At 38.0% G+C, this 24,301-nt stretch overlaps 1 protein-coding gene across 1 annotated transcript in view; it reads right to left on the bottom strand.

Moving 5' to 3' along the window:
- The window catches only part of angpt1 (angiopoietin 1), an 83,183-nt gene that overhangs the window by 1,873 nt on the left and 57,009 nt on the right, over positions 1-24,301 (bottom strand). Inside the window, exons 7-8 of the mRNA XM_035428191.1 lie at positions 23,360-23,526; positions 5,138-5,268 (exon numbers count right to left, since the gene is read on the bottom strand). Of these exons, the coding sequence (XP_035284082.1) occupies positions 5,138-5,268; positions 23,360-23,526 (298 nt within the window). The remainder of the gene's footprint in view (positions 1-5,137; positions 5,269-23,359; positions 23,527-24,301) is intronic.

Genomic DNA, 24,301 nt, shown 5'->3' with positions numbered 1-24,301 from the left:
TTTGACAATCATGACATTTAAGACTTTACTGTCTCTGAGTTCACTGGTTACCGTCTCACTCGGCTTTGAGTAGCCTACTCCTGCAAAATAGCCTGCAAGCTAACCAAAGCATTACCCATGGAAATTGCACAAGTTTTAACCAATATGATAAATAACTGCTTCACTGTTGAGCTTGTGTCATGATTCAGAGCAATGGCTTTCCTATTGGTGGATCTGGGACAGTGGTTGCAACTGAGCCTAGATAACCTGAACTAAGCAGACTCAGTCCCGATTTCTGGTTTTGAGCGATTGCACTTGTCACTTGTCAAAATTTAAACATGAGCTGTCTACACTACAAATTCTGCAAACTGCGAACTCTACTTGGTCAGTGACCGCTTCTGCACAACAGTGTTGGGAAGAAAAGAATATAAGCACATAAAACTTTAAAGTCAAAGTTCTTCCCTTGCAAATCTAAAATTGTGGTGTACAAATCAAGAAAAAATATTTTTGTCTTAGTCCCAAACATTATACATCACTGCATATACAACTACTTTTGCACCTATTTTAGCTTGTAGTTAGGGCTATATCCTAACCTTTTATTTGTTAGCTATATTTGTTGTTTGAGTTTGACCATAACAAATTCTTAATCTCTTGTCCAGGATCAGTCAAGTGCAGCATCTGCAGAGCAGCAATGCATAGTCAGTAGGAGGCAGGAGGACAGTCCATAATCTGCACACAGTGCACAGGAGGACACAGTCAGGGCCAGTGAGAAATCCTCTTATGTCTCTGACTTGGTGTATATTTTCTATTCAACTATCTCAACGTAAATCAACAAGGTTTGTTGTTGTCCGGTCAATTACAGAGGGCTGGTTTGGACAATAGCCCAGGGCCAATTTTTGATCCCAATTTGATCCCAGCTTTCATTTATGCTTCATCTCATTGTATTATTTTATTAATGAAATCATTATATTTCCATTCTTCTCAACACAGAATATATTAAATACATAATTGCACAAAGCCAATGTTATTGTATCTCTGCTAAAGGCCTGCAATGTTTCTGATAAAAAATGAATCACTGTTGCTCTAGAATCAGAGATACCATCTAAATAAAATCCCCATGTTTCTCCACCTTGAATACATCATCACCATAATATTCACATACATATACTGTATATGATCTCTATTTCAATATTATCATCTAGATTTTTCCTGTAAAATACAATAATACACTACAGATGGGGGACAAATTAAAGGAAAAGCTGACATAAAGTGTCGTAGTTAGGTGTGGGGCCACCACAAGCCACCAGAACAGCAGCCAAGTCTCTGGAACTCTACTGGAGGGATGGAACACCATTCTTCCAAAAGATATTCCCTCATTTTGCATTTTGATGTTGGTGATACAGAGCACTGTCTAACCTGTCGGCTCAAAATCTCCCATAGGTGTTCAATTGGGTTGAGATCTGGTGACAGCAAAGGTCATAGCACTACACAGGCACTGACCTGGGTCCTAGATTACATTACATTACATTACAGGCATTTGGCAGACGCTCTTATCCAGAGCGACGTACAACAAAGTGTATAACCATAACCAGGAACAAGTATGACGAAACCCCTAGAGAGAAGTACCGGTCCAAGTACAGGGAACAACCGCATAGTTCAACCTGGACCCTGGTGGTTAAACTGATTAACACTAACAACAAGAACTGCAACAACGCAATCTATGGAAAAATAAAAATAAATAAAAATACAAGTAGTCGTTAAGACTGGCGCATCAACTAAGTCACCTATTAAACAGCTGCCTAGTTACAACCCTAAGTTTAGTCATTTACAGGGGGGGAAGGGATGGGGAGAGGTGCAGCCTGAAGAGGTGGGTCTTCAGTCGTCGTTTGAAATGGGTCACAGTCTCAGCTGTTCTGACCTCCACAGGGAGGTCATTCCACCATCGTGGGGCCAGAACAGAGAGGAGACGTGTTCTGGAAGTGCAGGTGCGAAGAGGGGGAGGTGCTAGGCGTCCTGAGGTAGCAGAACGGAGGGATCTGGCTGGCATGTAGGGTTTGAATATCTTTTGAAGGTATGCTGGGGCTGATCCCTTGACTGCCTGGTATGCTAGAACCAATGTTTTGAATTTGATGCGAGCTATAACAGGCAGCCAGTGGAGGGTAGTGAGCAGGGGAGTTACGTGGGAGTGTCTGGGGAGGTTGAAGACCAGACGAGCCGCAGCATTCTGAATGAGCTGCAGGGGTCTGGTGGCAGATGCCGGTAGTCCAGCCAGAAGAGAGTTGCAGTAGTCCAGGCGGGATAGAACCATTGCTTGGACCAGGAGCTGGGTTGAGTAGGTGGTGAGAAAGGGGCGGATTCTGCGGATGTTGTATAGGAAAAATCTGCATGCCCGGGTTACTGCTGCAATGTTGTTGGAGAGGGACAGCCTGTTGTCCATCATCACTCCGAGATCACATTAGGAAAGAATTGTGTACTTGTGAATATGTTTTTCACAAAAATAATTAATACTGTTCTAAACATTATCCACAGGACCTCTATATTGATGAAAGATTGAAACATATTGATGCAATATTTACTGAAAAACTAGCAGTTTACACTGGAGCTGGAATTTAATCGCCATTGCCATTTGTAAACTGAATAAAGAATGTACGCATTATTGAATGAATACTGCATTTCAGCAAATTGTTTGTGTATGCAATGAGCAGTGACAATTAATTACTTGGCATGAGCAAAAGCTATCTTAAATGTGTGAGGTTAGGTCAAAGTCAGGCCACGCAATGAGAATTCAGCTCATTACACAAAGTCAGTCTGTCAATAAAAGGCATATGCATTTAGCCTGATAAGATGAGTTTATTCTTACACTTGTCACCTGAATCCCAGTGTGGCTGCCTATGTTGGACAACACTTGTTTGTTCCATTCAGATGACCACACAAAGGCACAACAGTAGCAGATGTCTCGTGGCCGCAGTGGCATGCGCCAGTCAGAGAGGGACATGTAGTAGGGCTTGTCCCTTCTTAATGAGCATAAATGCCAGCACTGGACATGACATTTCGACAGTGCTGCAAAAAAGCACATGCACATGCCTCTCATTGGATTGCTTCCCACATTTTTCAGTGGGTTGTCACAGTCCCACAGACATTCTCAATAGCCAGGAAAATGACCAAAGACTATCTGTCCTCTGTGTCTTCATGAGAGGTCCACCACCGCTGTCAAAACACAATATTGGACTTCTGAGTGATTCAGTTGATACTCTTACTTGCTTATCATGAAAGCAGGCATCTCAGACATTGAAGGGTTGAAGACTATGCCTGGGAATCCACAGCAACAGGGCAAAACTGGCTCCAGTTGGCATTGTCCTGTCTGCCAGTTGCTGGTGAAATTAAGTTGGCCAGAGTTTCTCTGCATTAGTTTGGGTTACAGCTCCATTTGTTCATCCTACAGCTATAATTTGCTGAGAAATATTGTATATTTCTTGTCTTGCAGTATGCTTCTTGTTTCTTTTCTCAGCACAATATAGATCTATGGATTCATGCTGTTTATGCCAAATTCTGACCCCACACGCAGAAATTAAGTTGTCAGCCCAGGCTACATTTTTTCCAATCTACAGTCATCCAGTGTTGGTGATCACATGCCCACTATAGCCTCATCTTTGTGTTCATGGCTGACAGGAGTGGCATTCGGCATGGTTATCTGCTGCTCTAGCACGTTCTGACCTGCACACCATTGTAAACAGCTGTTACTTGAGCATTTGTGGCCTTTCTGTTACCTTTCTGACCACAGAACTGCCACTTGCTGGATGTTTTTCATTTATCACACAATTCTCTGTAAACTCTAGAGACTGAATGCTTGAAAATCCCAGGAGGGTAGCTGTTTCTCAGATGTTGGAACCACCACGTCTGGAAAGAACAATCATACCACGGTCAAAGTTACTTAAGTCACGCATCTTGCCCATTCTAATGTTTGGTCAAACAAAAAACTAAACCTCTTTACCATGCCTGTATGCTTTATACATTGAGCAAAAGCCACATTATTTGCTGCTTGAAAGAGCAGGCTATTATAACGAGCAGGTGTACCTAATAAAGTGGCTGGTGAGTGTATTTACAATAGATGTAAACAAATTTAAAAACATAAATGCCATTGATATTTGTGTGGCGTTGTAAGTATAAAGGTCATAGCACTCAGTGTTTCCTCAACTGGAAGGGCAAGATCTGACATAGCTTCAAGCTCTGTAGTTGACTGACGCTATCCGGCCTTGGCGGGATTAATCTTCTGTAGAAGAAGGCCCGGCTGATGTTAACAGTTAAACAATAAAAAGTAATGGTGTACCAGCTCACTGTTTACATGGATAGAGCAAAGCCTTTTTCCCAATGAGGCCTTGAACTTCTTTAATGTATTCTTTGAATGTACCAGTGATTTTAATATATCTTTTCTCAGTCAAGGCTGTTTCAAGGCTAAGCGACAAATGTCAAAATCAGCATCATTTGCTTCCAATGGAATAAGTGGGTTGAAAAATGCTTAGAACAAAACAGGCTGACACATTCTGCCTACACAGGGTGTGAGCCTGGTGTACCTTGGGAAAAAAGCTATGCAGAATCAGAATACCAATAATCTTTGAGAAAGCTCAGGTTGGAGTACAATTGTGTATAGCTTTGGAGACACTTGGTGCTTGCCCCTCTACTATGAATATGTTTCAAACCTGATAATCTAGGAACAGAATGCAAAGGATATGTCACTCTGCAAGGACTATATTATTTACTCCTCCCTGAATCTTGAGTCCCTGTCTCTTGCCAAGAAAAACAGGCCAATTACGGATTTTGGGTCCTGCGCACGACACTATATTTTTTGTCTCTCTGATCTTCTCAACAAGGACTAGTTGCACAACTTTGGTGGATGCGAGGCTTTGCACTCAACCACATCTTTCATTGAATAAGGAATGGTGTGTTCTTATTAATGCTCTTGTTTTCTTTGGATTATCACACTGTGGTTTGTTACATTTGCCTTGCTCACATTTAGCCTCTGGTCAATGGGACCTTGGTTTGAGGACCTTCAGCTCTCTGCAGATTACCCAGCAGGTTTTTGTCCCATAAAATATTACAGCGGTCTGCACCGCTAACGGATCACCCTGTGTTGTGGAAATTTTAGGAAGGCTCAACTTACCACCCGTTAGCATGAGAGAACACTTGCACATGCAGTTGTCATTGTCCACATCCTTGGTGCTGAAATCTGCCCCATGGATCACCAAGCTGCTCTGTCTGCCAGCTGTTCCACTATGTGTCTTCAGGAACATTCTGAGAGGAAGCAAAGAGAAAACAACCAAGTCACGGACTTCAATGTTTAGTAACGCCCCACCAATTCACATGCATGTGAACACACACACACGCACGCACGCACGCACACACACACACATACAGACACACACACACACACACACACACAAACTGACACACAATCAGAATACAAACCACCTTAAGATTCAAGATAAAATATTATACTTTCATGAACATCCATGATGGGCACAAGTAAGAAAACCTGTATTCTGTAAAATAGTGTACTGATATTGCAAATATTTTGCTATGATGATGGATGATACTTGATGGGTCCTAATAACCATAGCAAAGCATTTTGTGTTTTATTTCCCTCTCATGTTTAAAATGACCTCTTCCACAGCAGAATTGTGAATTTATTCACTTATAAACATGCATTGACATAGCCTGCCTAACAAACCGTAATAATAATACAACAATCAGATTCACAGTGGACTGAATTATCATAATAAATCTAATCATTTTAGCTATGTTACATTGTTGTGTCTTTAGCATGGGTTTAAAGGGGATTGGAAGCACCCCCCAATATACTATGAAATGCAGACCAGGTGAACATACATTGCCCGTCCTCATTTCATTCTATACCAGCAACCTCTGCTAGTCAGTTGCAATATACCTGTGCAAGCTGCACCATGATGTTTACCCCATCTTACACAATTAACTGCTAAGTGAAAAGAAGAAGCAGCTCAGGCAGTGTTAGAACATACTTTGAGGAGAGTGTATTGCCAGTTGCATTCAAATATAAAAATCAGGTTTAAACTTTACTTGAAAAAAATATTGCTGTGCTTTTATTTGCCTCTTTTTCTGCCTTTATTTATTTATTTGCCAAAGTGGCAATTTCACTAACTATTTGCATTATGTGCATATAATCTTGTCCTTTAATTGGCCTCATTACTAAAAAGTACAGAAACAGTTGCTAAGATGATGTTTCAGAACCTAAAACCTAAAATGAGTGTAAATGGCCACATGAGTATGTGTGTTATGTCTCACTTGAGATTTGAGCATTTTTCCTGAAGCAGAAGCACATTTTCTCAACATAATCACTTGTACCCCCACAAATAACATGCACTGTAGAGTAACCCAAATAATATTCAAACAGACCAAAATAATTTAAACGTCATACAGAACAGTAACAGTGGAAAGTGGAGGAGAGGAGCTGTTCCTCATTAGCTGCTTATGAAATAAGAATGCAACTCATCTGGACGGCAGAACATGGAAAAAATCATAAGCAGGCATTTAAACAGTATTGCAAAACAATATCCAGAGCCACTGCAATTTTTAATAAACTTCTGTTACTATAATCAAAACTTTAAAAAAAACTCATCTGTTCATATACAACTACTTTCCAGACAGTAGACTGATACTTGTTGATTTAAAACTGACCTTTTGACATTTTAACTAAATTAAAAACACTTGTTCTTTTAATTTTTTTCTCTATGAAATATCACCCAGCCTTTAAAAACCCTGGGTATATATATATATATATATATATATATATATATATATATATATATATATATATATAGTCAGCTCCATAAGGTTTGGGACAAAGACTTTGTTTTTTTTTTGATTTGGCTCAGTACTCCACAATTGTGCAATCAAACAATGCACATGTGATTAAGCAGATCCTCAGCTTTTATGTTAGGGTATTTCAATACATTATGGTTTCAGCATGTAGAAATAACAGCACTTTTTATTCATTGCTCCCCAATTTCAGGGCGCCATAATGTCTTGGACAAATGGCTTCACAGGTGTTTCTGACCAGTCAGATGTTCAATGCTTCTTTAGTGCAAGTATGAGAGCTTTCAGTATCTAGTCTTGATTCTCCTTTGGAGTCTGTTATTAGCAATTATCAGCATACGGACCAAAGAATTGTGGAAATAAAGCAATCAGAGACATAGGTCAAACCTTACCAAAATCAACAGTTCGGAACATAATTAAGAAGAAAGAGAGCACAGGTGAGCTCAATAATTGAAAAGGGAATGGTGAATAAACCTTAAAAAAGTTGTCGTGTTTGTATTTCAGAACTAGATGATAACATTGAAATAGTTTTGATGTTTGCAAATTTGTTAGACTAATTTATATGGTATATAACAATACCTATACAGCCACACCTTTGGTGCAAACTAACTATTAAATTGTCGTGTTCTCTCGAAATTTGAACTTGATGAATTAAGTTCCAGTAATTTTAATGTGTAAGAATGCCTTTTTGATTATGAAAGCAAACAGAAAAAATGTTTTATAGTAGATTTTCAAAAAAGTTTTCACACCAACATTCACTTATAGGCAGTGCACCCTATTGACTGGGTATCATGGGTATAAGCTAGCCAAGCCTCCATCCCATTTCCATCATGCACTTATTCAGGGCCATGTGTGTCACATGCAATAAAGGTCATTCCTTAACTGCTCCAGCTAATAGGCATCACATGCAACACTGCAGGTATGCAATGTTAAAAATGGTTGCGTACTATTGTAAGACCCTAGTATTGTGGGCTATTGGGTTTCCTCACAGCAGTCACGGTGTTGAGTGATGAGAGACTATCAACCAACCATTCAGTTAGAGCAGCACATAGAATAAAATTTAAATGTACCATGAGTCACACATGCCATGACAGTTTATACATTAAGCGAGCCTTTCACTGGAAAAAAACATTCCTTCCAAAAGGCTTGAAAACAAAGAGATCATAAATAATTCTCTGCAAAGAAGATGTGCCAAACTACATTTAAACATATTTAAAGATAAGCACAAGGTCTGGCCTGCCCGCGGACATGTATGTGTGGTCTCCAGCTTTCTCATAGCGGTCCTTTCGTCTGTCATTTCACAATAAAAACCATGCACAATAATATTGAAACATGAATATTTCTTTCATGGTGTGGCATGTTTATGGAAGTCCTGAGTAAAATATAACGACTTTCCATGTAAAATCAGACAAACCTCATTTATGATGTACTGTACATATCATTCAGCATCATTTAATTTGTGGTTATACTTGCATTATAGAATCAAGTGGGGCATGTTCAATCAGTTACATTTCAGTGGATTTTCAGGCCTAAAGATTTCTAGAACATTTGGCAACAGTAGTGGATAAAAGCAGATGTAAAGTGCAAATTTTATTAAAATAAACCCATGTCTTTTATGTAACAACTGGATTTGGCCCTGCCATTGTAAAATGAGTCAAAATCGTACATGCTAGGTTTATGTTTTTTTTTTTTTTTTGAGAAATGAACATACATTGTATTCCTGCAAGTGATACCCTGCCAGCTAGAATAAAGCGGTTATTATAATATAATACAATATATATATATAACAGTCATGGCCCACCAGTTAGCTCCTGGATTGTATTTCAAAGATTCTGAAACCCCTGGTTTCGGTTTGTTGTGTCTGAAGAGTTCATTGTGAATTAATATTGTCCACGTTTCTGCCCCTCAGTTTGTGAAAGAATTATGCCAGGTAAGAGACTAATCAAGCAGTCGGCTTGGTTCCACTAAGCAAAGTTACAAAGAGAAAATAGTGAGTCTGCATCAAACCCTCCCATGGAAATGGTTCCTGATTCCCAAGAAGAACAACAGAGGCAGAAGGATGAATGCAAAATGGAGCCATGCTGCCTGGAAACATACATAAATTTGGGTAATATTATACTGGCAGTGTTAGTACAGGTGGTTGTGTTGGGAATCTGTATCAAAATGGTGTAAACACTTTACACAAGAAAAAGAACTGGAGTCCACACAGAAAATTAATGCTTTTGGAGATCATGCATAGACATATTGAAAAGCATGGGACAATATCAAAAGACGCACATAAAAACTTTTATCTCTACAACATTTCATTTGAGCATTTCAACAGATATTCTTATCTAGAACACTTTACACAGGTTATATTTTCATTAAAAATACCTAGGAAATTCATGGTAAGACATGGTAAGAAATTTATAAATCTGTTCTATATTAAATTCTATTCCGTATCTTTATTATTATAAACATCTTTATTATAAAATTGCTAATTGTTGATAATTGTTCAACCAGCCTTCCAAGCAGTGCTGATATTCATAGCACAGCATGACGGAATAGAATGTTCATATGATTACACTACTGTCATCTCTCCCGTTCAGTAACATAAATATACCAGGGCTCTATTTTTGAGATCAAGGCTCAATAGTCAGACTCTAGCGGTAACTCACGGCAGTGGAGAATTAAAGTGTGTCCAATTCTATTTCAGCAATTTCATTACTATAATTATTATAATAATAATAACTGTGGTGGATTTTCAATGCAGTTGTAAAAAGGTTGATTACCAGGATGATATTAGCTATGGGTGTGCTTCAGACTTGATTACCTTGTGGTCAATAAGATTTCCTGTTTCATTTCCCTTTAATACCACTGAAGGCCATAGCGCATGCCATTTTGGTCAATTATGATATACTTATCTAGATTTGCTTTTATACATTTGCTTTTATAGAACCTCAGGGAAATAATATTGTCAAAGTGATCTGTAAACTATAGGACGAAGAAATGGTGCACATTAATTGTTTAGTTTGTGTTTTTTTGCCATGTCTCAGCTGGATATAAGCCTAAAGAACTGATTAGGTCATTTGGCTTTTTCTTTTAAACATTTATCAATAGAAACCCCTTTTGAAAAAATGGGTATTTCCCCCTTCCTGATTTTCCTATATTATTGCATGTTTTTCACTAAATGGATTTAGATCTTTGGACAAAATGTAATGTTAGACAAAGGGAAACTGAGTAAACTCAAAACTGTTATATTATAATTATTTAATTTATTTAATGAAAAAAGTTATCAAAAACTCATTTTCACATCACTCATGTGCCTACTCAGTTAATCAATTAACCAATTTAATTGATAATTACATTCAGCTGATTGAACACAGGCAGGCTTGATTTCAGCCAGCCCATATTGAACTGTACCATCTGAGTGAAGTAGTCACCACAAAGTTTCTACAAGCTCGCTATGCAGCAATTAAAGGAAATTCCTAGAAGGGATGAGAAAAACGTGGTTGAAATATATCAGTCTGGAAAGTTACAAAGCCATTTCCAAGGCTCCACAGAACCAGAGTGATAGTCATTGTCTCCAAATGAAGAACACTTGAGACAGTGGTGATTCTTCCATGAGTGGTGCAGCAACAAATCACAAAAGGTCCCAGAAGAACATCCAAATAACTCAAAGCCTTTCTAGCTTCAGCTAAGGTCAGTGTTCATGACACCACAATACAACAGAGACTGGGTAAAAATAGGATTCGTGGGAGAGTAGCAAGGTGGAAACCACTGCTAACCAAGAGAAACATCAATGCTCATCTCACATTTTCAGAAAAGCATCTGGATGATCCTCAAGCCTTTTGGGATGTTCTACGGACAGATGAGTCAAAAATGGAACATTTGGATTATGTCTGGCATAAAGACAAGGCAACTCACATCACATATAAAAGTCGTTTACAGTCCATAATATCGTTCACAAAATTCTGAAATTAAATAGTTTTCTGTAAATTTTTCAGTTCAGTTCAACGCAATATGCGGAGACACTTCGTCAGTTCGCAAACCCGAAAGTCTGTTCACTAAATTTCAAACACAGAGATTTAGAAAAAAAAACTCAGTCTTTCAATGAAAAATAAAGTGAAATGTATATCAAAACGAAATATCAAACAGGCATTGAAGAGTTATGGGGTGGTCACAGACTATGAGTTTATGTTAGAACGAAAAAAATGTAGCCCTATGTCGGGCAAGTGGAGAGAATAAAATTGGAGTTTTCAGAAAACAGAAACAACGGATTTAGGAGCATGGGGAAGTTTCTCCTATCTTTTTCGAGTTAACAACAGTTCTGGCAATGGGAAACAGTAAAATGGAATTTAAAAAACTCCAAACCAGTTCCTTATGCTGTTGTCTTCTTGGGTTATGTTCCTCCCACAAGAAACGATAGAAAATAGTGTTCCTTAATCCAAAGGAAATGAATGGAATACTCTCCCAGGGTAATCACAGAAAGAAACGGAGAATACAAAAGGATACACTTTAAGCTTTTTTTCAGTTCCTTTGTTCATGGATTTCAAACTTCCCGCTCCCTCTCTTCCGTCCTCGGTCTAACTTTCCGAATTCTCCACTCCCCTTCCGTCATACCTCACTTCCTCTCTTTTCTAACTTTCTAAACCCAACGTCATGTTGCTAATTAATTTAAAACACAGAAATGATGTGCCATGATTAGTGTATAGGATGTTTTTTTTTTTTTAATTTTTAAAAATGTTTTATTAACTTAAATAAGGCACTAAATGTTTATGTTTAAGAGGCAGATTGCCACAAGTGGTGGTAAGTAACAAGGTGCATGTACTTTGTTACTGTACTTAAGTAGGCTATTGGCAACTTTGTACTTTTGCTGAGTATGAACAATATTAGCAGCTTTCAATTTCTACTCCACTACAACTGTCGTTAAGTGTCAGATTTCGTACGGTTGATCATCAGCCAAATTTTCTCTGTATTACCTGGTATAATGTGGTGAAAACGTGCACGGTCATTTCCCCCCCTCTTTTAAAAATCTTTTGGTGGCTCATAAAGGGTGATACCACCATCTACCCAGCATTGTAATATTAGACGAGAAGTAGTGCCGATAGGACTTAATTGTGATTGTGTGCCATCGCGTACATCAATGAACTGTATAGGTGTACACAGACTTGACTTGGCCTGGCATGTACTGTATGCTACTCAGTGCCAACGTAACTGCATTGGCTGGCGAATATAATTATGTACCGATTTCGCAGCTAAAAATCACTGGCTGTTGAGAGCAACAACAAACTCACCATTTACACTGCCAGTGCACTGACAACCATCCATGGCCTTATTTAAAATAAATATTTACCTTTGTTGGTGTACAAAACAACTGAAACAAGATGAAGTGTCTACTTTGTTTGCCACAACCCAAATCTGAGGAAGCACATTGAGGTAAGCTAAATAATGTTGGCTACAGCACTGCTTATTCAACCCAAGATGAACCTAGCTAGCTAGTTAATGTTAGCTTGCTGTTATTACCCAAGGAGGAATGTGCTTGTTGCTGCTGTCTGTAAGCATTAAAATATTTTTGAATGGAGATTTCCATGGGATTGGTTACAAAACATTAAGTTAAATTGAATTAAAGTTATTGATTGCCTTTAACGTACAGCACATTCATTGCTGACTATACGTTTTTCAAACTTACAGTAGCGCAAACATTAACTAGCTAAATGTTGTAACGTCACCAGGCAATCTCAACTAACATTAGCTAGCTAACATTAGGTACAGTAAAACCCAGATTCTTGGATACTTTGAAATATGTGACTTTTCTACCTATTTACTAAAGTAATTAATTTTTGGTTGTACCTTTACTCAAGTATCTTTCCTATAATTTTATTTGCCAGCAATAGAAAGCTATTATAGTGATGACTGAGAAAATGACACATTTAGTTCATTGACTCAAACAAAACTTTTCTTTGAAACCATATGAGACAATCTTGTGCGGGGAAATTGCTGTGCCTTGGCAGAGGTCTGCCCTCTACTTACTGCTATTTTTAACATGTAAGTGATACTGAAATACTGTGAATATTACTCAAATACTTACATAGTACTTTGCATACTGTGAATGGTAACTAAAGATGATTAATACTTGCTTGATATTTTGAATACTGTGGATCGAATGGGGTGATTAATGATTTCATTGAATGGCGTTCCTGTATTTTATCAAACTTTTTCTTCCAAAAGCAGTTGTCCTTAAGTCACTCCTTAACTGAATCTCGAATGGGGTTTTCTTCAGAGAGAATGACACCACATACAGTAGTAATTGCATTAAGAATGTATTGCATTTCTGGTCCCATAGACAAGAGTACAGACTTACCTCTCCCTTATCTAATCTTTGAGAATTTAGTTAATTAATTATTAACAACCACTCACACACGTGTTACATTAGGAAATACCTTCAAAAAACTTATTTTGAACCATAAGTCCAAATGACACTAAATTCAGTACCTGTTTTCAATGGATAAATCTGAACTTTGTGTGTGAATGTTAGAAATTGGCACAAAAATGAAAGTAATATTAATGCATTCCTTTTTGCTCAAGATCCAAACTCCAGGTTGGGAATCACAGCCATATAACATGGCTGAACAATCACCCCTGTCACTCTGAACACAGTGGAATAACTCATAAATGGTTTCAATACCATTATGGTGAAGCATTTTCCACTAGGACGAACAAGGTCCAGATATTTCTTTTCACCATTTGGGCCATTTTCGGAATTGCAGTGGAACCTAGTTCACTGCTGCCCATGCAGCTATATTTACTGCATCATTTCAATGATGGTATTAAAACTGTGAGCTTTTCAATATTTCATGCACCCAAATGCCAAATGATGTGCTGTGACTATTCAAGTGTGAATGACAAAATGCCCTCAAGTAACCCAAGCTGTTCCAATGGAATGGAAAGTTGACTGAAGGTGCTAAGAAAATGTGAATCAATAAGTGCATGTATTACAATTTTTGGAGAGCTAATAAACATTCTATTTAAATTCTATTTAAACTAGAAAAAAGAGAAAAAAAAAAACTTTATTTGATGAATTGTAGTTGTTGAAAAATCCAAGAGTCAAGCCCAAAGTTGTGTTTCTTTGGAAGACAGAAACATATATACTCTACTTTTCTTTAATGTACTTTTCTCACTTGTGTATGTCCTGCTTAAACATCACAATTTGGGGGTAGCTATAAAGTGAGATATGCTGGATAGTCTTAATTACAAATCGTAAATTTCACATGTGTTCTAGATTTCTCAGCACAACTTCAATGATGCATTAAACTCAAAGGAGCAAGTATTCAAAAGAGACCCTTTGAGATTCAAAGGGACATCCAAACCAATTCCAGTTCCATGCAGCATTTAGTATCCCAGCTGGCAGTTATTATTTGGCCAAATTGCACCCCAAGTAGTTCCCAGCAGAGGTTAATCACCACTCAGTGGATTATTTTCTGTGCTCGGCTTTGGAAGTGTCCAGCTATTCCCCAGTCACTTGCTATTGCAATCTTCTGCTGTCACCACAGAAACATACATAGTAGACAGCTTGTCTCAGAAAAAGAGAGCTGGCTGCTTTTGACATGCTTTGCACTTTAATGATTTTGGCCTCAGGATGCATTTTTCCTGCTGCTGCTCCTAAGTGGACTACCATTGCAACACCCTTCTGTGACAGTCAACTTAAGTCTAATATTTCAGGTCTGTGTGCTACAGTTTCATATTCCCTACCTTCTCCTAACATGTTACCTGTGATTTCCCATGTATTTAGAAGCACTTTCACCTTTTGAATCCATGCTCTTAGCTGTAGCTGAATTTCATAAGAAGAGGTCTGGTCAGAACAACCTTTCTCCTTCTAGAATCCTTAAAAACATGTCTGGCAAGACCATAACAAAACAGAACATCAAATTAAGAAATTAGCCCACTAGATGAAAAGGATATTGGATGATGACGTAAATACTGTTTAAATGAATAAATACTTCTCAGGGGCCCCCTTCAAGTTAGAGACTAGCACAGGCTTTACTTGAGATTTGCCCATTTCCTAGATGTAGTATAGCCCCATTCTAATCCTAACTGCCTTGAGCACAGGTGTCAAACTTCAGTCCAGAAGGGCCATAGTGTTTGCTAGTTTTCATGGTGTTTTTGGCACAAGTGGTTCATTTAATTTTTTTAATTGGCTAAGGAATCCACACACCTTGTTCTCAAGGCCTTATTTGGTACCCGATTGAAAGGCAACCACAAAAACCTACAGACACTGCAGCCCCCTTGGGATGCAGCTTTACACCCCTGGCCTAGAGGACACTATGGTGGCCCTGAAGTCCAAACAAAATAGCAAATGAAACAAATCAGAAAAAAAACCATGATAAATCAGAAAGCAAAATGCAACAAACCAGTATACAAAACACATCCAATCAGAAACCAAAATGCAACAGACCAGAAACCAAAATACAACACATTAAACAAAATGTAAAAAACCAGAAAACAGAACACAACAAAACTTTACAGGAAAAGGTAGCTACAGATTAACACTCGGACACACCAACTACGATCACGGTGTTAGATGTAATGGTTTTAGGCATCATCTGTGAATCGACACACCTTTCTCATGCAACTGCTGCCAACCCTGAAGTTTACAAATTCAAGTTCAAGCCTGTTGTTAAGGAAAAAAACAATTACGCTTCAACGAGTGCTATTTTATTAATGTGTAACGTTACAGTTGACGGCACAATGCTGTGCAGAAGCAACCATTCATGCATACTAATGCACAAGGCTCTCATTCGTTGTTATAAACATATAAGGCAATATACCATATACCACTGGGAAGCTCATACTGGCCTCTACTTGATAAAAGAGTCATCAATCAAACCAGATTGAACTGAAATGAGTTAATATGTCACAAAAAAGCAAGTGAGGTTTTGCATGTGACCAATTTAAAATCCTACCCCTCGTTTAGTATTTTTGTGTTCATTTCTCAAACAAATTGTTCAAGACAATAAATGACCAGTGAATCTTGAAGGGGACATCTTTACATGTAAGACCAAATGTAAGATTTTATATCTATTCCATATTTAGTCACATACATTGATAGTAGAATGACATGGTATAATTACACAAGAATTCATCTTGGTTATTTTGCTATTCAGTGAGCAGTGTTTTTCACCTCTGTATTGGCATACCTTTGAGCTATTGTTGGGTTTATCTTGTTGCTATGGTCAAATTTGCTACAAATTTTTGGTCATGAAAGAATATTTTCATGAACTCCCAAATAGACATTATTGTCCAGTGTGTCATGCTAGTTGCAGATGATACTGCAGGGAGGGGGCGCTAGTTAAATGGACACACTACAAGACAAGCACTGAATGTCTGAGTTGGACAATCTCAGGACACCAGCATCCTGGTTAGTAAGGGACGTGCGCAAAGGGGTTAATTAATTATGTGGACTGATATGCGGACCAGATAAAAATTTGTGGGGGGCCATATCTTACCCACAGGCTTGAGTTTCTCACGTGTGCTCTAATGCATCTGGCCAGTGCCTTAGACATGCATTTCAATTAGTATAATAACAAGAAAAAAATCACTGTATTACCCAATTCATTCATTCATCACCCTGGTGTCAATTCATTAGTAACTGGTGATATTGCATAGCCTACTTACACAGCCCTAGTTGCAAGTAGTAAAACTACTCCTTTATGTTGTTTGGTTTAGCCTATATATGGCCTCAGTACAGTTTCTTGCAAGATTATGATGTTTTGTTGTCTTATCATTTACAATAATATCAATATGTAAAACTCTAGATCAGGGTTTGAACATATTTCTCGTACAGACCAAATTAATTGCTATGAATTATGAGTAATTATTTGTTATCAGCCTTGGCAAGGAAATGATTATAGGTTATTGGCATCAACTAAATTTTTGATATTGGTCCATCCTGCGCCTGTATGATTTTCTTCATCCATGCCTTTTTTCAACTGACTAGTTGTTTCACATGAAGTATTCACATAAAAAATATATTTTGTTTCATTGAAAAACAAAATAGCCTGAGCCGACCATGAGTAGCTTCTTTATCCGGAAACCCCAGTAGTGGGTTGGGGAAAAAGAAACAGAATACTGGCTCCTCAGTGTGGTTGTTTCTGATGTTGCATCACTGTGAAATGTCACATGAACATCATTATAAAGATCCAAGAGTGAAGAAGAGGAACCAATGCAAGTTCTGAAAGTGCGTAGTTCAGCCCCGGAGGGTGGGGGTCAAACACAAAGCAGACGGACATGCACTGCTCCATTGCACCAATAAGTGTCATATTTGCTTCTGCTCATTTGCTTAAAGGAAATTAGGAGGAAAGGGATATGTACTATATGTGTAATTATCCTATTCAAAAATAATTGTTTGTGTTGTGTAGAATGTGCTTTGTGAGCCAGGTTTTTTTTAATGGGTTACAAAACAATCTCCAGAGCACTTCCTAAGCACATTCCCACTGAATCCAAACTCTGGATTTGTGCTCAGCCAATGGAGTGCTGTGACAGTGTCTCCAAAATGAAACGGAATGTTTCCTGAGGTCAGGCGGCTGTGAGAAGCCGCCACATCCGTGTTATTGCACGCTGGTGGGGTCAGACTGGGAGCCGTCTGGCAGGGGTCACTGCTGCTAGCACATACAAGAAAATGGTGAGCAGTATTGACCTGTGTCTTCAGTCCAGCCCTTGTAGGGAACACCAGGGGAGCTGGCCTGTTTGGACAGGGTCAGCCTGTGTATATTTTGTCATGTTTCTGAGTGTGTCTGAATTACGTAGGCATGTGCATTTTCAATGAAGACCCTGAAGTTAGAAAGTTTGGTGTGAAAGGTTGGGGTCTCATATTTAACTGTGTGTGCATGTGTGTGTTTGTCTATGGATGTTGTGTGTACATATGTTTCCTGTGCAACTGAGTGGGTCGATTGCAGCATACCTGTTTTGAGTACACAGCTGCATATCGACACTGGTTTTTGAAAATAAAATACTAACATGGCATTAGCTGTGTATTCATTTTAGGAAAGTCTTGATTTCAGTATGTAATTGGAGTTCTGTATCAGCTGATCCCCAGCAAGTGTCCTGCTATTGCCAAAATAAGTGTTTATTCACGGTAAAATTTTCAGCTTTAAATTAACTCTTACGACTACATATGGTCCCTACTGGACTTACATGGACTCTGTAAAAGTTACATTTTATTTTACCATGAGTTCAGACAGTTGAAATTGTGTTCACTATTAGTTCAGAGAGATTTAAAGGTGTCGGCACAGCAAAACCAGTGAATGTACAGGTTTTAATATTTGACAAATGTGCAAATAATGTGCAAAATTACTGAACCAACTGTGATAGCAATGACTACAACACAGAACCTAGATAAACAAGGCAATGCCTTAAAAACACACTGAAAAAAGATTAATATCCTTGATGAACTTTCTTCTTGATACACTGCTATGACATAAATGTTGTATTCATAACGTCATGATTTGAGTCCTTACTCAGTAACTAAATAATAAAATAAATCTTACCATTCAAAAAAATATATATTTCTCTATTAGAGAATAGCATATAAAACTGATAATTAGATTGTTATATTTGGTCAAGACATCACTATCCATACATAGCTAATTAATACTGGTGACTATTGACTTCATATGGACCGATTTTGAGCATGCGTGTTTTATTGGGACAAACACACTGTGCATCTGAGGCCTTATTGAGCACTGCAAAAATGACAGAAATTAGGGAAAAGGTTTGCAATTCAAAATGTTCACAAGTCACTGTGTCAATCTAGCTGTTGAGCAAGTTGAATTATAGAATTACAGTAATTTCATCATTATTTTAGTCACTTAAATTATCTTGTTGTGTATGGTATTGTATATGGTATGAGTAAATTGTGTGGTTGTGCAAAGCAAATAACTCACCACTGGCCATTTAAAATAATAATGGAGTGAAATCTAAATTAAATATTTATTGTCTAAGCATCAAGTATTATCATTTTAAAAATAGCAATCTAATGAAAGAACTGTTCAGATTATCTTCCCTATTTTTTTTTAGCAGTTATGAGCTATGTGATTGAACAATATAGCTGAGTACCTCAGGACCAGCAGCCAGACATTTCATTATATGCAGACATGAGCAATGATGTATATGAACTGTGGTTTTGGCTATATTGTTTCACTACTTTTATAAAATAAAGCTCTTTGAATTGAATTGGAAAAACTGAGACAGCAAAATGTATTTTTATACAGAATACAAAATACCACAGAATTGAATAAATTACAAAATAAACTGGGAAATATTGGCTCAAAAATCAAAATGAAATACAGTATTTTGTATTTTGAAAAATACAAAATCACATTGCTAGAAAGGCACTGTGTTTAGCTTTAAAGTGCATCGTACTGCATATTTTTTCTGGATAGCCTCCAGTTTGTTTTCTGCATAAATATTTTTCCATTCTGGTCTAATGGAAGAGACTTTGCTAAATAACAGAGGTCTGTAGTACATCACTAACTCCCCTTGTGTCATGCCAAGTTTTGCAAAGCTTTGATATACAATGGTCTACAAGCACAAATTTCCTAACTGCAATAAAAAGATATGTTTGGAAGAGAAATGATATCAAGCAGGTCCTAGTTTCCCATAATTATTGTAGCACATGATAAACCTAGAGTCATTCAACGTCTTAATTTGACATTGACAGATTGATAGTAATGTAATGAATGGTGGTCAAACCCTCTGTAATGCAGTACACAGCAATAGGGACCCAGCATATCTTTATTTTGTATTTTGGTTACCCTAGTATGACTATGGAAATTATAGCTTTTAAGCCCAGTTAACTACCCTCACTAGGGGTTTACAGAGATGACTGCACTGTACAGGCAATCTGTTGACCTTGTAAACCTGAATCCATATGAACTGCAGGCCAACCAGGAGGTATCCCCAGTGGCCCAGTCATCCTGCTAAATTCCATACTGCGTAAACAACATCAGGTACAAAAATGGTGATATGACAAGCTTGTCACAGCCAAACCTAAATCCGACTGATATAATTCTGGGGTTAAAGTACAGCTCATAAAGGCCTCACCCAACACCTTGTGTCAACAATCTAAAAGCAAAACAACAGAACTCATGATCACAGACGTATCAATATCATGCCTATGGGAATGCTAGAGAACCATTTGACGAGGAAAAGAAAACAAGAACAGTTGGAGTAATGATAATATAAACAAGGAAGTTTGGTGTGGTGCAGCCGCTTAATGTGCAAGTGTGCAGTGCTGTGATGCTTCAGAACATTAAAATCAAAGTGTGGATACTGGCTGGGAGACCCATTGGGCAGCACAAGCAATCACAGCATTACCCAAAGAGGGAGGGTTTCAGTCGACGAGCTGTACCATGCCTCATTAATCACATGATTCCCATGTACATTGCCCTCTGTATATACAGTGAGCTCCATAATGTTTGCGACAAAGACATTTTTTTTCTTGATTTGGCTCTGTACTGTGCAGTTTTTGATTTGTAATGAAACACGCATTTTGGTTTCACATGTAGAAATTGCAGCACTTTTTATACATAGTCCTCATATATCATGGCATCATATCACATTAATATTATGTAAATGAAAGTAGTCATGTTTTGTACTTTGCTGTATGTCCTTTGCATGACTGTTTGAAGTCTGCAACCCATAGACATCACCAGGTGCTAAGTATCTTCTGTGATGAGGCCTGTACTACCAGGCTGTACTGCAGTCATCTTCAACTCCTGCTTGTTCTGGGAGCAAGTATGAATTTTCCAGTATTTAGCTTTTGAACAACAATGAATTTGGTGGCATTTGGGTGAACTTGAACAGATAAGATGCTTCTATGCACTTCAGTGTTCATTCTGCTGCTGCAGCAGTTACATGATCAATGAAGATGAGTGAGCCAGCATCTGTGGCAGCCATACATGCCCAGCCCATAGCACCCCCCACCGCCAACTTGCCATCACTCTGATACAAGTGAATCTTGATCACATCTGTTGACAAGACCTTTTACCAGAACTCTGTGGGCTCTTTTGGGTGCTTATTAGCAAATTGTAACCCGATTTTTGTGGCTGACTAGTGGTTTGCATCTGGCAGTGTTGCCTCTGCCATTGAGGACAGTGCCTGCCTCCTGAAGAGTGTGTCTGATCTGTCAGACAGCTATTTGGGGGTTTTTCTTCATTGTGGTGAGAATTCTTCAGAAGACGTCTTCCTTGGCCTACCAGGCCCATTGTGATTTCCAAGCCCAACAGTGCTCTCTGATGTTCCAAATAGTTGATTTTAATAGGTTCAAAGGTTTGGCCTATGTTTCTGACACAGTCCTAGACATGATACAGCTTACTGTACACACGCACACACACACCTGCTCATTAATGCAAATACTGTGTGCTCCTGCTGCGGAAAAAATAAATAAATAATAATGTGAAAATACATAATGCTTTGCTGCTGGATCTTTCAGCAATTACTTTATTATGCAGGTCAAAGAGTAAAAGTCATGGATTAATAAAATTTGTTGTCTTAGTTGCTATGTCCATTCTGCTTGTGTAAGTTATAGGTTATGTCAAAACGCATTCAGCCGTTCTCAAAATATGTGCTTTGGAAATTAAGAAAGGAAAAAATATATAATAAATCTTACAGCCTGTACAATGATGTAGACCAAGGGATTAGTTCACAAAACAATAATTGTCGTTCATTGCACAAGTGATTTCCTTCAAACTTGAGATTCAGAGAAACTTATGGGGCTGGCAATGGAGAAAGCATTTCCTGGCTGGCAGATATCCACAATTTTGTGATAAATGGGGCCACTTCTGCTGAGTAGTGTTGTCATACTTCTAAATAATCTTTTGTGGCTTTGCGTGCGTGATGTGGTTTTCATACATATATGCATGTTTTAGTTTTCCATTGAAGTGGTCATGGCCAGTGCTTCTTGGTAACAATGTATACAAGTAAGTACAACAAATCTGCACTTTCACCCTTTGCAACAACCACAAATTGAAGGAGCTGTCCATATTATTTCACATATTTAAAACGGTGATGCCTGGCATGCAACAAACAGAAATGGTACCCCCTCCTCTGGTTTGTTTGGTTCCTACACTGATAGTTTGTTTTGGCCAATTTCCCAAAAAAGCACTGTGTGATTTTCATACCACAAAGTATTTGAGAGAACAAATCTATTTATGGCGATGTGCCCGCTGATTGGATTCCAAAACTCTTGAACAGAGCTTTCCAAAAGCCCACAGAATTTCCAAGAAGTTTCTCTGTATAAAAACATACATTTGCATTACACAAGAAATAACATTTCCCCGTTTAAACAAGAATCTAGAAGCATCTTGATTAATGTGTACTATTTATTTTCTGGTATGTTTATGTGACAAAAGCTATTTCAAATGTAGGGTTCTGCAATTCTTAGTTGTACAGTGACCTTGGAAAGACTTGTAACCATGTACACCAGAGTAAGTGGAAATATGTTTTAAAAGCTTTTTGATGAAAGGACGAGATAACAGTAACATTGACCACAACCCAGTAAATAACCCCTGCCGTATTTTCCTATTGAAATAAAATGGTTGATTTCACGGTTGTTCACAATTCACATTGGCCTTCCTCATGAAATGTATTCATATCCCCCAGAGAGAATGTTCATTTGCGTGAGCCTGAACTGTTTCTGAGAACTTTGAGAAAAGGAACTTAAGGCCACTGTTGTCATCACATAATTTGGTACATTTTCATAAATCAAAGATGACAAATGCTTGGGTGTACTGATCTGTGCCCCCGTTCCTTCAAAAACATTCTTTACAGCGCAGAAGATTTCATGTGCTGGTCTTGCGCTCTGCTGTGTAATGGCCTCCTAACAGAAATACAAATTTAGGCCTAACTGAAGCACACAATGAAGCTGAAGAAGCTTAAGAAGAATGGACAGAAATTCCAGAAAAATGGGCAATGTCAGGTTATTTTTCAGAATCCATCATTATTCCATGAATTTCAGATGAATTATTTGCAATGGCTCAGTGTGAAACAGTCAAACAGTATACAGCTGAATCTAACAATTCTGCTCAAAGTAATGCTGACTGTGCAGAACAAAGGATGAAAGGGGATGTATGTGAGAGGACAGTGCATTTGAAAAGCGAAATACCAAACTGCAATGACTTGTACAGAAATATGCTCTGTCTCTGTTCTGTCTCTTCATACCAATGAGTTGTGATGACCACAGAAGGTTAATGGCTCATTTTCATCATGAAACATGCTTATGTTCTTATGATAAAAACTTGATGATTACCACAGCAAAATGTAAAAAAAAAATGTAAAAAGAAACACTAAATTCACCAGAGAAGAAGGAAATAAATCTTGTGCAGCACAACATAGCTGGACAAATCACACAAGAAACAGAAAGTGTCAGCACACAAGAACTGCACATAAGTAAATGAACCACTATAAAGAAACAGCAACATATACTGGTTTAAAGAAAGCTCATTTTATCACTCCTATGCTGTGAAGAAATGTGAAATAGAGAAACAGTTTCCTCTACCTGTAGTTGTGCTTCTCATTCCCAATGTGAAACCTGTCATAGTGGGAAAAGGCCTGCTGTCCATCCCAGTCTGTTAGCTCCACCCGTAGGGAATACTGCCTCTGGCTGGTGAGGAGGTAGATGAACTCGTTTCCTAGCCAGTGCTCCCCTGATACACTTCCAAAGCCCTAAAACACAAGAAAACAACAGGCACACTATAATCATGGAATTTGAACACCACCCCCCCTCCCCCCAACCTAAGTTCCTTAGACACAATTTTCATTTGAAAACAGCATGACAGTTGGAACAAAATAATGCAGGGTATAACATTCTAAAATTACAATGTCATAAAGCAATGGTTACCTTGTCCATTTTACAACTTATTCGCTTTCTCATTAAAACCACTATTAGAATGGAAAGAAACCCCACTATTGCAATATGTGTAATCATTAAAAGTTGCTGTTCTACAATGATTTCATACTTTGGGATAAAATTTAGGAAAAAAGAATAAATTTATGAGCATAAATATTAGAAACAGATGAAAATCTCACAAAAAGCACCTTTTTCATGTTATGGTGGATTTTTTGTTTAAACAAAGTGGTTCCCTCAATTAAACAGAGACAGAACAACCTGATAAGGGTGACCTGGTGCAACTTTTAAACAATTACAGCAATTTTTCTGAAAATCATTCAGTCAAACAACTCGCAAACAACTTGCCTATTTGACTATTAGCATTCCTGATTAATTATTTTACTCTAATTTGCATTTGGTCCACATGTTTGTGGTAAGTGCCCAGAAGTAAGGTAAACATGGAGCATTCTTGCCCCTTCAGGCAAACCTCTAGGAACTGGTGGAAAAAAATCCTGTGATTTGACCTTTTTGGACTTTTGGTGCATTTTTCAATGATAATTGTGATCAGCATTTGCGTTCTTTCTTATTTAATATTGCAGAACTATGAATCAG

Source organism: Anguilla anguilla, chromosome 8, assembly GCF_013347855.1.
Source record: "Anguilla anguilla isolate fAngAng1 chromosome 8, fAngAng1.pri, whole genome shotgun sequence".
NCBI classification, from domain to species: domain Eukaryota; kingdom Metazoa; phylum Chordata; class Actinopteri; order Anguilliformes; family Anguillidae; genus Anguilla; species Anguilla anguilla.
This window is presented reverse-complemented; position numbering and strand designations above follow the sequence as displayed.